At 40.5% G+C, this 15,155-nt stretch overlaps 1 protein-coding gene across 16 annotated transcripts in view; it reads left to right on the top strand.

The window, feature by feature from the left end:
* The first annotated feature begins 339 nt into the window (after positions 1-339).
* Positions 340-15,155, top strand: part of PKN2 (protein kinase N2) — a 128,794-nt gene continuing 113,978 nt past the window's right edge. For 12 of the 16 annotated variants that reach the window (XR_014844851.1, XR_014844849.1, XR_014844850.1 and 9 more), the window contains exon 1: positions 340-651. Coding sequence is in view for 4 of the 16 variants with exons in the window: in XM_021090337.2 (XP_020945996.1) it covers positions 604-651 (48 nt within the window). In the remaining 12 variants the exon portion in view is untranslated. Of the gene's footprint in view, positions 652-1,188; positions 1,401-15,155 lie in introns of all 16 variants that reach the window. The other 4 variants (XM_085024101.1, XM_085024102.1, XM_085024100.1 and 1 more) reach the window with 1 other exon arrangement.

Below are 15,155 nucleotides of genomic sequence, written 5' to 3'. Positions count from 1 at the left end.
TCCCGCCCCGGGGTCCCCCTCCGCGCCGCCCCGCCCCCCGCGCCGCTCCCGCCCCCCGCGCCGCTCCCGCCCCCCGCGCCGCTCCCGCCCCGCCCCGGGGTCCCCCTCCGCGCCGCCCCGCCCCCGCCCCAGGGTCCCCCTCCGCCCCGCCCCCGCCCCCGGGGTCCCCTCCGCCCCGCCCCGCCCCCCGCGCCGCACCGCCCCCGGGTCCCAGCAGCCCCGCCTCTCGCGCCCATCACGTGCCCGGGCAGCCGCCAAGTGAGGCCGCTTTTGCGACGCGGTGACAGCCAAATGGTGCGACAGGAGGAGCTGCCGCCGCGGCCGCACCGCCCCGGACCCAGAGGCTTGAGGCGGCTCCTGGCGTCGCCCGGAGGGAGCGACTGAGCCAGACTGTCCGGCGCGGGCGGCGGCGGGCGGCGAGGGGAGCCCGCTCCGAGTGCCCCGCTCCCCGCCGCTCTCCATGACCGCGGCGGAGTGAGCCGCGCCTCCAGCCGGGGCTGCGCCTCCATGAAGCCCTAGGGCTCTCCTCGCCCTCCGGTCCCGTCCCGCCTTCTCCCTTCGCCAGCGGCGGCCGCGGCCAGGTGCGGAGTCCGGAGCGGAGCAATGGCGTCCCACCCCGAGCGGGGGGAGATCCTGCTCACCGAGCTGCAGGTAAGGGCCGCGGCCCGGGCGCCGGCAGGAGGGGCAGAGCCCGGCGCGGGGTCGGGCCGAGGGGAGCCGTGCGGCCGCCGCGCCCCCAGCCCGCCCGGTGCGGGCGCCCCCGGACGGCCCCGGAGCCGCTTCCCGCGGGAGCCGGAGCCCGGCGCGCCGCCCCTCCCGTGCCCGCCCCCGGGGTCCCGTGGCGCGGCCGGTGCGCTCCGCGGGGTCAGGGCCGCCCGCCCGCGGACACCCCGGCGCCCCCCACCCCGGCCCCGCCCCGCCCGTCCCTGGAACTCCGCTCCTTAAACGCCTTTGAATGACTGGAGCTGTGGGCTCGTCCCTCCCCTTCCCCTCCGACTCCGCACAAAGAGCGCCCCCACAACTGCCAGCCCCCGGACAAGTTTCTTAAGAAGAGAAAAAAAGTAGAAACGTGTCTCTCCAAACGCTTGCTTCGCTTCCCCAGCCCTCTTCGCGGACTCGATTTCTTCGCTTTTGAGGGCTACCCTTGTTTCCTTTCCTTTCGTTTTTTATTTGCTTTTTTAAACCAAGGGGTAGGTACTCTCGGTCCACTCCTCGGCTACTCCCGGCTCAGATCCGGAAGCTCGGATGCTGATGCTTTTCAGGCTTTCATTTTCCCTCCTGTTTGAAGAGCAGAGAAAGAGCTACAGAAGTTGTTTACAAAGTACAGAGCAGTCGACGGAGGGAGAATGTTGGGCACCACATGCTTGCAGAAGATGAGGACAGAATAGATCCCTTAATGAGTTAAGTCCACGTCGAGTAGCAATGTTATTCCTAACATTTTGCAGCCAAATATTTCATGATGTAGGCATGATTTTTTGTTTTTAGGTCTCTCTGATGTATAGAGTACATGCGCTACCTTGTTGGGTTTGTTTTTCATTAGTTGGGAGTGTACAAGAGATGTTTGCATCTGGATTAAAGTTTCATGCTGGTTCTTTGACTTAAACTTATTTTTGGTTTGTTTAAATATAGTCGTCTTCTAGCTGCTAGAAGGCTGAGATGGGAATTAAGAGAAGGGAAAAAATAGCTTCCTTACATTTCTTCTTGTGCGTTGGGCAGTTAATTTTTTAAAGAAGCCTGAATCTGGACACTCCGAAGAGTTGATTCTTGATGATGTCACAATTCAGTTGCTTCTTAATTTTTTGCTGTTTAAATGTATTTTTCGATAAATCCCCATATTAGCTTGGTTTATTGTGAGCTTGCAAGCATTGTTATAATAGTTGATATTTCCTCCATAAAAATAGATTTCAACAAGGTATGTCAATGCATTGTTGCAAATTTGGAATCCTTTGGAGATGCAAAGCTGAATTTCGTATCGTTGAACATGTTGCTATATACTGTTGTAATTACACTTGGCCTTTTGTAAGGAGGTCTTACAGCATACCAGTTTGCTAAATGAATGGAATTTATTGTATTATTACTTTACAAGAGCTTTTAAACTGACGTTTGAGGCACATCCAAAGTGCTTTCCATTGCAGTCTTGAAATATGAAAAGCAAACTTCTGACTGAGAAGAAGCCATGAAAATGACAGGACCTTTTTTTTAATTTTTTGGAGCGGATTGGCTTCAGAATCAAAGTATTTGGCGTCCTTATTTGTATTTTATAGAAAGTTGACACAAAAACACATTTTGACACCGAATGTGAAATTTTATTTTCATATATATTAAAATACAACATTTAGGACCTTTTAATAAGATCATTTTTTACAATAACAAAAAGGCAAGTCAAATAAATAGGAAAATTTAAATGTAAGTATTTTTAAAACGGGACCAAACCAGGGGAACATCCAATCTAAAGTTAGACTTTTAGTAAACCAACTACAAAGGAAAAAATAAAAATCACTTAAAAATGTAAAAAAGAAAAGAAAAAGAAAACAAGTTAGAAGGAAAAAAATAAAATTGAACTTTAAATAAACTAAAATGTAACCCCCTCCAAAAAAAAACAGTTGTTTTTATTAGATGTTACCTTACAGGTTGTCATGTATATCCAGGGCATTTTTCTGTGTATTTGACTCCCAGTTCTAATAAAAGTTACTGCATTTGAACTTTATCTTGTTTATTAAAATAATTGAGAACATTATTTGTATTATCACTCAAGATAAACCATGATAAAATTTGCTTCATAAAATATATATCATTTCATTGGATTATGAAACTAGACTATAGTAACCAAATGTTTATTGAGCTTGTTTGGAGAACCAATTTTTAAAAGCCTTCTAAATTGTTTGAACTTACTTAATTTGAAAAGTTGTTTAATATGAAATTCTTAGTGCTTCTCTACCATACAGATTTTAAGTATTTAAATAGTAATTTGTGTAGCAAGTTCACTTGCTTTTTAGTTAAAAATTACTGCTTTGCCATATCTTGTCTCACTCTGAAGGTTACATGCTACAACTTACTTTTAATCAAATCAGTGCTTATTTATTTAGAAACATTTTATATCCAACTGTTCAAAAATTACTTTTCAAGTTACATTGCAGAATTTGAAATACTTTACTACTTGAGCCAGAATTGGCTTATGAATAATTTTTGGTTGTGGAAAGACAAAGAAAATTGAAACCAGCGTCTTGTTAATTAATAGTTCCATGAAGCAGTGTTTCTAACTCTTGCTAATAGTTTGAGATGTTTACTCAACAAGGAATTATTAATAAAATATATACAAACTTTGATGCCTAGAGACATCAATGTGTAAGGAAGAATATTTGCTGTGGTAAAAAAAATATATAGGCTGTTAAAAATATTAACTTAATTGGCAGTTTCTAATTTTTGTCTCATAATTAACTTGTTAAGTCCTATTTATTTTTTTGTTTGAAGTGTAGTGGGGAAATTAGTGAGATCTTTTTGTGAGTTCAAATTAGAAATAATCTGCAAGGAAGCTGAATTAGTGCTAACTATATAAAGATCTCAAAATGAAAATGTTGGCTCCAGCAGTAATTTTGTAGAATGCAGACCCAAATATTGAGTAGCACACTAATAAAGTATTGGGAATCTCAAGTTCCATTCTCAGCAGAATTTATTTAGATGGAGGTGACTTTCTCAGGTGGAAGGTTGAGGTAGTTAGCTTTTTTTTTTTTCCAAAAGCCTAATTTTTATTTTACTTTAGATTTATACATTTATTTTCTAATTTTTTTGGCAATTTATAATGATTTTTATTTTTTCCATTATAGCTGGTTTACAGTGTTCTGTCAGTTTTCTACTGTATAGCAAGGTGACCCAGTTACACATGCATGTGTACCTTCTTTTTTCTCACATGATCCTGCTCCATCATAAGTGACTAGTTATAGTTCCCAGTGCTATACAGCAGGACCTCATTGCTTATTCTTTCCAGAGAGAATAGTTTGCATCTATTAACCTCAAATTCCCAGTCCATCCCACTCCCTCCCCCTCCCCCTTGGCAACCACACGTCTGTTCTCCATGTCCATGATTTTCTTTTCTGTGAAAAGGTTCATGTGTGCCATATATTCGATTCCAGATATAAGTGATATCATATGGTATTGGTCTTTCTGACTTACTTCACTGAGTATGAGAATCTCTAGTTCCATTCATGTTGCTGCAGATGGCATTAGTTTGTTCTTTTTTATGGTTGAGTAGTATTCTATTGTGTATATGTACCACATCTTCTTAATCCATTCATCTGTTGATGGACATTTAGGTTGATTCCATGTCTTGGCGATTGTGAATAATGCTGCAATGAACATGTGGGTGCATGTGTCTTTTTCAAGGAAAGTTTTGTCCATGTGTATGCCCAGAAGTGGGATTGCTGGGTCATATGGTAGTTCTATGTTTAGTTTTCTAAGGTACCTCCATACTGTTTTCCGTAGTGGTTGTACCAATTTACATTCCCACCAACAGTGTAGGGGGTTCCCTTTTCTCCACACCCTCTCTAGTATTTGTTATTTGTAGACTTATCAAAATGGCCATTCTGACAGGTGTGAGGCGGTGCCTCATAGTAGTTTTGATTTGCATTTCTCTAATAATCAGTGATGTTGAGCATTTTTTTCATGTGCTTGTTGGCCATCGGTATATCTTCTTTGGAGAAATGTCTCTTCAGGTCTCTTGCCCATTTTTCCATTGGGTTGTTGGCTTTTTTGCTGTTGAGTTGTATAAGTTGTTTGTATATTTTAGATATTAAGCCCTTGTCAGTTGCATCATTTGAAACTATTTTCTCCCATTCTGTAAGTTGTCTTTTTTTTTTTTTTTTTTTTTTAGTGGTTTCCTTTGCTGTGCAAAAGTGTGTCAGTTTGATTAGGTCCCATTGGTTTATTTTTGCTTTTATTTCTGATGCTTTGGGAGACTGACCTGAGAACACATTTGTAAGGTTGATGTCAGAGAATGTTTTGCCTATGTTCTCTTCTAGGAGTTTGGTGGGGTCTTGTCTTAAATTTAAGACTTGGTAGTTAGCCTTAAATTACAGGGATTCGTGTCAGGAAACATTGTCTGCCAAAGGTATATGGAAGGGCATACCGTGACAGGATATGGCTTTTGCCTTCTGGAAGCGAAGTACAATTAACAGTCATTGATTATTTGCTTCATGTCAGACGTTGTACTTGGTACTCTGTACACCTCATATAATCTTTGCACCGAACAGTGGTGTTGTTAATTTCCATTTTACAGATCAGGAAACTAAGTTCAGGAATAGTTAAGTAAATTGTTCATGGTCACATTGTAAGTCTGCGTTGGAATTCGGATTTATAGCTTTTCCACTACACCATTTTTAAAGCTGTGAACCCATAAATGTTTTGCATTCCAGTGTTGTAAATGTGTGAACTTTCTAAAAATTTGTCCAAACTGTAGTTTGCCAGAGTTAACTTTGTTAAACTTGATACTACTTGTTAGGTTCCTCTCTAACAAGGAAAAGTGATTTCAGCATTCTGTTTAGTGGTCTGTAATTGACTAATGCCTCATTACTGCAAATAAGGAGTGACGGTCTAAAAGAACAGCAGTACAAATAACCATTTTGTGGGGTTTCCTCATTTAACAGTTATTGTTTCTGATGAAAGTTATCGAATGTTTGCCCAAAACCTTTCGAAAGATTTTACCTTTCTCTGTAGACTGTCCATAAGGTAAACTTTGTCCTAAAATTTAAAGCTCATATGTAACCAAACTATGTGTTTGACACTTAGTAGGTACTGGATGCATTGATGAGAAGGCTCCATTTGTCACTAAGGATGAGAAATGTCTTGACTGTTGATTATGATAAGAGAGGTTGATGATAATCATTGATAGAAGAAATTACTTAGTTTTCTTTAACTTACATTTCTTTTTTTTTTTTTTTTTTGTCTTTTTGCTATTTCTTGGGCCGCTCCCACGGCATATGGAGGTTCCCAGGCCAGGGGTCCAGTGGGAATTGTAGCCACTGGCCTATGCCAGAGCCACAGCAACGCGGGATCCGAGCCGCGTCTGCAACCTACACCACAGCTCACGGCAACGCCGGATCCTTAACCTACTGAACAAGGCCAGGGATAGAACCTGCATCCTCATGGTTACTAGTCGGATTTCTTAACCACTGCGCCACGACGGGAACTCCATCTTTAACTTACATTTCTTTTCTTTTCTTCTCTTTTTTTTTTTTGTCTTTTTGCCTTTTTCTAGGGCTGCACCAGCAGCATGTGGAGGTTCTCAGGCTAGGGTTCTAATTGAAGCTGTGGCCACCGGCCTACGCCAGAGCCACAGCAATGCCAGGTCCGAGCCGCGTCTGCGACCTACACCACCAGCTCACGGCAACGCCGGATCCTTAACCCACTGAGTGAGGCCAGGGATCAAACCCACGTTCTCATGGATACTAGTTGCATTCGTTAACCACTGGGCCATGATGGGAACTCCTAATTTACATTTTTTTTTATTTTACATTTCTAATTTGTTGTCGCAAAAATACTCCTTTAAAAAGTTGAAAGGGGATTTCTGCACTAATTACTTTATACCTCCGTGTAGCACCTTGTTTTTTTACCCATTTGAGGGGAAATCAGAAAGTGACGTCTCACTTTGCAGCCGTGTTGGGATGGAGCCTGGCTGTGCGCTGGGAGGGTTAGGGTGAGTTGGAGGAATGTGGTGTGTGAGAAAGCAGGCAGATGGGTAAGACAGATTTTATGGTTTTTTAAATTGTCAGTTTAGCACAAGTTCATTCTAGAAAATCTGGAAAATGCAAAAAAGCACAAAAGGCAATTAAAGGTGCTCCTGGTTCTATCAGAGGTAACTGCAAGCTCTCCAACTTACATGACATTTGGGTCCATTTCCTCTTTTTCTCCCTTTTATAAAAGTTGAAATGTATTTGACATATGTGTAATTTTAAGGTGTACAACATATTGATTTGATATTTTTCCTCCCTTTGTATTCTATTTTACTTACTAGAATTTTAAAGAGAAATGAGGTTTAGAGAGTTTTAAGATAGAAATAGCTGTAAGTTAAAAAAAAAAAAGTGGCCACTAGTTCTATATAAGTGGATTTAACTAGGTTTATTGACTCTTTTGTCTGAAAATATTTTGATTTGGGGTCAGTGCTTTGAGATACAGTTAAGCCGAAAAGTAAGTGGAGAAATACAGGCTTTTTTTGGGAAGGGGGTGCCTACCCCCCAGCATGTGGAAGTTCCCAAGCCAAGGATCAAACCTGGGCTGCAGTTGTGGCCTGCACCACAGCTGCAGTGGCCACACAGGATTTTTAATTTCCCAGTATGGACTTAATAATAGACAGTAATGATACACATAGCATCAACTCTTAGACCAATACAGTGATACAGGGTGGTTTTCCACCTTATTTCATTAATGCTGCTCTTCTAGAATGCTGCATGCTCTATTGAATAGGACATATCCTTAAATATGCCAAATATTTCTTGAATACCTAGGTAAGAAGTCTTTGTGTTAAAAAACTAGTATTATAAAATGATGGCTCTAAAATGATCGTGTTTTTCAGCCATCTGCAATTAGTATAATAGAGATGAGTTTTAATCTTTTTACAACTCCTGCTATTCACTTATGGTCAGTACTGAACTAGAGAAAGGAAAGGGCACCTTCCAGGCATGTCTCTTAGCCCCAGGGCTTTGTGTCTGATTCCTTGGGCTCTTTCTACTTTTCACATTTGGCAACAGTAAATTTTTATGCCTTTTATCTGGTAGCTCATATGTGTCTACTTTTAAACAAATAGGACCCAGTGAAGTAGAAGTTGGTAGAGGTGAATATTGCTTAAAACAAGTTATTTCCAGTGGCACGAATAGAGTAGTTAGTTCTCCATTATTTGCTAGTTCTGTGTACTGTGTTGAACAGTTGTCGTCTATTTCAGAAATCAACTTTACTCTAATTAGAGTGTAACAAAATCATGACATTTAATATGATTAATTTTTGATATACAGCAGAGTTCCAACTTAGCAACAAAGAAAGTCAAAGACTAGTTAAAAGCTTTTAAAAGATATTTAAAAAGATATTTAAAATTTTGCCTGGAAAAAACATACTAATGGAAAAATCACTTTTATATTTTAGAAAAGCAGAAATAGAGAACATTTATTTATTTATTTTTTATTATTTTTTTCTTTTTTGTCTTTTTTGTTGTTGTTGCTATTTCTTGGGCCGCTTCCGCCGCATATGGAGGTTCCCAGGCTAGGGGTTGAATCGGAGCTGTAGCCACCGGCCTACGCCAGAGCCACAGCAAGGCGGGATCCGAGCCCCGTCTGCAACCTACACCACAGCTCATAGCAACGCCGGATCGTTAACCCACTGAGCAAGGGCAGGGACCGAACCCGCAACCTCATGGTTCCTAGTCGGATTCGTTAACCACTGCGCCACGACGGGAACTCCGAGAACATTTATTTTGATGCATGTCTGTTTCCTCCTAATTTTATGTGATGAAATCTTATTTGAAACTAGCTCTGCTGTCATATTTAGTTTTTCACAGTCTCACAAAAATTAAAATTGTGTACCATGTACGTAAATATTGTCTATTAAAAATGAAGACTAGGAAGGAGTTCCCACTGTGGCACCGTGGGTGAAGAATCTGACCGTCTGTGGCTCAGGCTGCCATGGAGGCATGGGTTTAATCCTCTGCCCCGTGTAATGGGTTAAAGCAGCCACTGGTGCCACAGCTGTGGTGTAGGTCACAGCTGTGGCTCAGATTCAGCCCCTGGCTGAGAAACTTCTATGTGCTGTAGGTGCTGCCAAGCAGCCAACCAAACAAAAACGAAGAACAGAACAAGTGTATTTGATGATACATTTACCTTAGATTTGAAGGTAAACGTCACATTATAAATGAACTGGTAGATGAGAAACAATATGTATTGTTATTAGGATTTATCTATTTTAGGAACTTAACAATCTTTACTTTTTCTAATTGGTTGCGGCCTTACTGCCCTGGCTCACAAACATCTTAATTTATTGGAAATTTATTATGGAATTTGGAGTTTATTTTAGATTATAGAAATGTACTTATCACCAAATACACATGCTAAATATCATATATTTTACAATTAATCATACTGTTTTCTCTTCCCTATAGTTGTTACCTTAGTGATTCTCTGAGGAGTTGCTTGTTTTGACTATTTCAGAATTTTCACTGAAGAAATTTCATTAAATTTTCAATTTTTTCCCCTTTTATTAAGCCTTAGGTACACTAGTTTAGATGAATCGTAATCCGTCTGTGTATCATTGTAATAAACACTCATGGACCACCACGCACCCCCACCTCCTCCGAAAAGCTAGGAACTTAACCTACACCTGTTTTTTCTTCATTCTGTCCCCGACCTCTGCCTTCTTGTCATCCAAGATAATCGTTACCTTGAGTCCTGTGCTCATTCTCTTGCTTTCTTTGTGTTTAGCGTTGTTGAATATGTAGTTCTAAAAGTTATGTCTTTTATTTGTGTTTATGTAATTATGTTGAATATGTTCTCTCCAAACCTGCTTTCTCAGCTTCTTATGGCCGATTTAACCTATTTATTGCATGTTGCTGTGATCACTTGTTTTAGTTGCTGTGAGATATTTCAGTGAGTAGAACGTTCAGCTCTCCCCTTGTGGGACATTTGGGTAGTTACCCACTCACTCTCCCTTGCTGGGCATGTAGTTATTTTCTGGTTTTAGTAGTAGTTGTGACTGATGATACTGTGGGCGTCCTGTGCATTTTTCTAATTGTGTATCTGTCTATCTGTATGAGTCACGTGTTTTTTCTAACTGTGTCGCATATATGTGAGTTTTTGTTAAATACGTACCTAGACATAGAATTGTTACCTCATGGGGGAGGTGAGTGCTCAGCTTCCAGTGTGGCTGTGCCAGTTTATATTCGTATCCACCGTACATGAAATAAGAGATCCTGTGGTTATCCATCCCTCCTGCATTTGATGTTGTCTTAATTCCCACCGGTCGGAGCCTTATCAAATACTGTCTCGTTGTGGTCTCCATTTCCGTCTTCCTCATCATCAGTGACGTAGAGCATTTCTTTTTATGTTTGCTGGCCTTTTGTTTTCAGTGAAATCTGTTTATAAGTTTTGCCTATTTTTCTGTGTTTTTCTTACTGATTTATAAGAGTTCTTTATGTTCATATTAATCCTTTGTGCATATTGTGAATATTGTGTCTTAGTTTGTAACTTTTGGTTTTCCTTTAGGGGGTTTTGGGGAGGGATAGTTTTAAATGTTTTACCTTTTTGGCAAATATTTAAAATTATTTACATTCTTGTGATCAGCAAGCCTGCACTTACTGTCTGTTCTAGGTTTAGTATAGAAAGCATAAAGTTATATAGTTTATGACTCATGAACTCGCAATACAGCCATGTGGACAACTATAGAAAGTTGTAGAAAATATTGTATCACATAACACTACTAGGCACGCAAATGTTATTTTACTCAGAGTGGATTTAGAAATAAAGAAATAGTGAGAGAAAGAGTGAAAATTATGTATGTAAATAGTTCATCACTTGCTTGTTTTCCCGTTCCATATCTCTCGAGTGCAGACTAATTATCGTTGTCGTTGTTGTTTTAGTGATTTTTATTTTTTCCATTATAGTTGGTTTACAGTATTCTGGCAATTTTCCACTCTACAGCAAAGTGACCCAGTCACACATACAGATCTACATTCTTTTTCTCACATTATCCTCCATCAGGCTCCATCACAAGTGACTAGATAGTTCCCAGTGCTACACAGTAGGGTCTCATTGCTTATCCACTCCAAAGGCAAGAGGCTGCCTCTGTTAACCCCAGACTCCTAGTCCATCCCACTCGCTCCTCCTCCCCCTCAGCAACCACAAGTCTGTTCTCCAAGTCCATGAATTTCTTTTCTGTGGAAAGGTTTATTTGTGCCATATATCAGATTCCAGATATAAGTGATATCAAATGGTATTTGTCTTTCTGACTTATGTCACTTAGTATGAGAGTCTCTGGTTCCATCCATGTTGCTGCAAATGGCATTAGTTCTCTTTTATGGCTGGGTAGTATTCTATTGTGTGTGTATATATATACACACACAGACACCACATCTCCTTAAAAAAAATTGTGGTTGTTAATTACTAGCATTCTGTTCTTTCATTTGAAGGGCAGGATATTCCAAGTCTAGAATTGCTGGTTATTCAGTTATATGCATAGCTTGTCAATAAAGTGCTGTAGTTGTTCAGATTTAATATTGGATATAAATAAAGATAGCCTTCTCTTGCCAAATTTACTGGTATTTATGGAGTTCCCTAGTGGCACGGTAGGGTAAGGATCTGGTGTTGTCACTGCTATGGCTCTGGTTACAGCTGTAGCATGGGTTTGATCCCTGACCTGAGAACTTGCACATGCTACAGGCGCAGCCAAAACAAAACAAAAAAGTATTTACTGGTATTTACAGATCTGAAATCCTAAATGCATTTTTTGTCATTGCTATAATATCTTTTTTTTTTTTTTTTTTTTTTGTCTTTTTGCCATTTCTTGGGCCACTCCCTCGGCATATGGAGATTCCCAGGCTAGGAGTCTAATCAGAGCTGTAGCCACCGGCCTACGCCAGAGCCACAGCAACACAGGATCCGAGCCGAGTCTGCGACCTACACCACAGCTCACAGCAATGCCGGATCCTTAGCCCACGGAGCAAGGCCAGAGATCGAACCCGAAACCTCATAGTTCCTAGTCGGATTTGTTAACCACTGAGCCATGATGGGAACGCCTTCTTTCATGACTTTTACCATGCACTGCATTTCAGCACCGTTGTTCATCCTACCTCGTTTTCTTTCCTATGCTGAATACTTAAAATCTTCGAGGAAGAGGACTGTGTATCTTTTCTTCGTCTTTATCCCTTTAATCCTGAGCAGAACAGCTTGTACATAGTAGCTACTTAGTAATATTCGTTATTCATAATAGTCACATGTCTAAAAATCCTCCGATTTGATTTATTACTTTAAACTTTTTTCTTCTTTTGTTATGATATTTATAAGGGAGTAGAACTGCATTATATCGTTTTTCTTTAGGTAGAGCCTTGACAGGTACATGATTTTAAGTTTATTACCTTCAGTAATAATAATTTAGTTCCTTGGAGTTCCTGTTACGGCACAGCAGAAGCAAATGTGACTAGTATCTCTCTTGAGCACTTGCATTAAATTTTTCATTTTCCATATGCTGTGGGTGTAGCCCTAAAAAAAAAGTTATTATTAGAGCAAAAAGCTTTCTTTGGTTATAGTAGAAATCTTATCTAATATTCTTCCAATCTGACATCGTTTACTATTCATTGGAAAAGTTGGTTAAAGCAGGAAATAAAAATGAAATGCATATCATAAACATTTTGTTTTAGCTAAAACAAATAACTGTACATTTTTTTAGCCAAAAAACACTGACTAGTATCCATGAGGATACGAGTTCAATCCCTGATCTCACTCAGTGGGTCAGGGATCTGGTGTTGGCATGAGCTGTGGTGTAGGTCACAGATGTGGTTCACATCCAGCGTTGCTTTGGCTGTGGTGTAGGCCTGCAGCTGTAGCTCCAGTTCACCCGCTAGCCTGGGAACTTCCACATGCTGCACCTGTGGCCCTAAAAAGCAAATAATAATAATTCCTCATCTCAGACTGAGAATTTTCTACAGGCAAAAGGAGCAAAGTTAAAAATAAAGGGGAGGGGGTTCCCATTGTGGCACAGCAGAAACGAATCTGATTGGGAACCATGAGGTTGAGGGTTAGATCCCTGGCCTCCCTCAGTGGGTTAAGGATCCAGTGTTGCCGTGAGCTGTGGTGTAGGTCGCAGATGCAGCTTGGATCTGACGTTGCTGTGGCTCTGGTGTAGGCTGGCGGCTACAGCTCTGACTGGACCCCTAGCCTAGGAACCTCCATATCCCGAGGGTGTGGACCTAAAAAGGACAAAAGACAAAAAAACAAAACAAAACAAAAAACTAAGTTTAGATACAACTGAAGCAAGTAATAATAAAAAATAATTATTATTAAAAACAAATGATCACTAATTAATATTGATGTTATTTCACTGAGTCCTTAAGACAGTTCTGCTGAAGCTATGCTGTTATCTCTTTAGGCAAGAGAACAAAAGTTTAAATGACCTCATGGTCACATAATTGATGTAAGCAAATAGCAAATACAGGTCTCTCTTCCTGAAAACAGATTGTTTTTTTTTTTTTTTGTCTTTTCTTTTAGGGCCGCACCCGTGGCATATGGAGGTTCCCAGGCTAGGGGTCTAATTGGAGCTACAGCTGCCGGCCTACACCACAGCCACAGCAACGCCAGATCCTTAACCCCTTGAGCAAGGCCAGGGATTGAACTGGCAACCTCATGGTTCCTCATCGGATTCGTTTCCACTGTGCCACATCGGGAACTCCTTGAAAACACAGATTCTTCTTAACTCATATACTCTTAGGGCCTCTTTCTTGGGGCACTTTTCTCTGCTCCTCCTTTTCCCAGATTCATCCCTACTCCATTAACCACAGCCCCCCACCCCCATCTGCTCAGGTTCTTACTCTAGCCTTTTCCTTTGTGCAGCATCTCTTATTTTATGTCTTTCCTTCCCACTAAACAATGCCAGTCTTTGCATTTTCATTAGGATTATTCTTGATGGCTAGCTAGTTCATCTGAAGGACAGATCTTACCTTCAAGCTCTAGGTAAGGTAGGTTTGAACCCACAAACTTACAGCCTGTGGAAATACTAAGCTCCCCCAGATTTCTGTGTTTTCCTGGTAGGAGACACGTAAATTCTCGAGGGCACACTCTACTTCCTGGGTTTCTGTTTCTGCGCATGTTTGTAGACATGGACCAACTTAATTACTTTCAGCAAAGGTACTCATATTTCTCTTCGTGCTCTCCCCTAGTATACCCAGTTTCATGGTCTATGGCTGGTTCTTCTTTCCTCACCTTCACGTCTCTTCTTCAGTCCTCTCTGTCTTATTTGTTATCAAAACTCCAAATTCTCCTCCTCCTAAGGAAGAGCAGTTCCGTTCCCTCAAATTCCTCGTGTTCGTCAAACAGAAGGAACTTACAGAGATAATAGAATCAGTCCTCTTGTGAAAACAGGTATACCTGCTACCAGCAAAACTGATTTCTTGCTGTATCAGTCAGTTATCTAATTTTCTGTTCCCTTGGGAGCCTGGAGAAGGGGAGGAGGACTCTTTTTTCTACCACTGAGCCTCTATCAGTTAGAGGTACCTGTTATGATAAAGAGACTTGGCCCTATCAATTCTTGATGCACTAACAGTTTGGTACCTAATGATAAGAAAGCTTCATTGAGTTTGAAAAATATGCATTCTTTGGAGATACTTAAGCATGTTACAGCTGGTCATATTCCAGCACTGCTGACACAAAGGACAAAGTTGTCTGAGTATGTGTTCTGTATATGCTGTTACAAAGTTGCCACTTTGTAAGAAAAATGCAGATTTATATTCTCCATTCTGAGATGTTGCCATTTCTGCTGCTTCTCTTCCTTTTTTTCTTGATGTCAGAATACTTTGTTATAAGAATGGTGAGAATAGTTGTGGGATGGAAATCCTATAAAATTGGGTTGTAATGATCATTGTACAACTATAAATGTAGTAAATTCATTGAGTAATAAAAAAATTTTTAAAAACATTTTCCTCTGGAAAAAAAAAAGCAGACATGAATATAAGTACATATGTATGTTGGCATATAGGTATCTGCTTTTAATGTGTCTTTATTCACTATGTGGCTATTTATATTAAATGCGTAACTTATTAATACATTATTAGATAATAGAATATTAAAAAAGAATGGTGAGAGTAGTTGATAGTTATATTCTAACAGGCACAATAATAAATCAGTAATCTTATGTATACCTGCTGTATTTCTTTTTGGAAATTTACTGATCAGTGATTTTAAGGCCTAGTTCAAGTTGCTCATACAGTAGATAGTTCACATTGTGAAATCATACAGACCTAGCTTTAAATCCCATATTTAGCACAAAGTAGCTGTCTTTGTGAGGTTTATCTAGCTCTGTGAGGCAAATTTTCTTATAAAAATGGTGATGATTTCTGATTATTACAAGGCTTTTGTAAGTTTTTTAATTGAAATTAGTTGCTCTACAATATTATATGTTTCAGGTTGTACAGTATA

Source organism: Sus scrofa, chromosome 4 (genome assembly GCF_054392235.1).
Source record: "Sus scrofa isolate SSC_HxYL_T2T_F1_AM1 chromosome 4, Sscrofa_HxYL_maternal_Yorkshire_Landrace_v2.0, whole genome shotgun sequence".
Lineage (NCBI taxonomy): Eukaryota > Metazoa > Chordata > Mammalia > Artiodactyla > Suidae > Sus > Sus scrofa.
The sequence above is the reverse complement of the archived record's forward strand: the minus strand, read 5'-3'. Positions and strand labels throughout refer to the sequence as shown.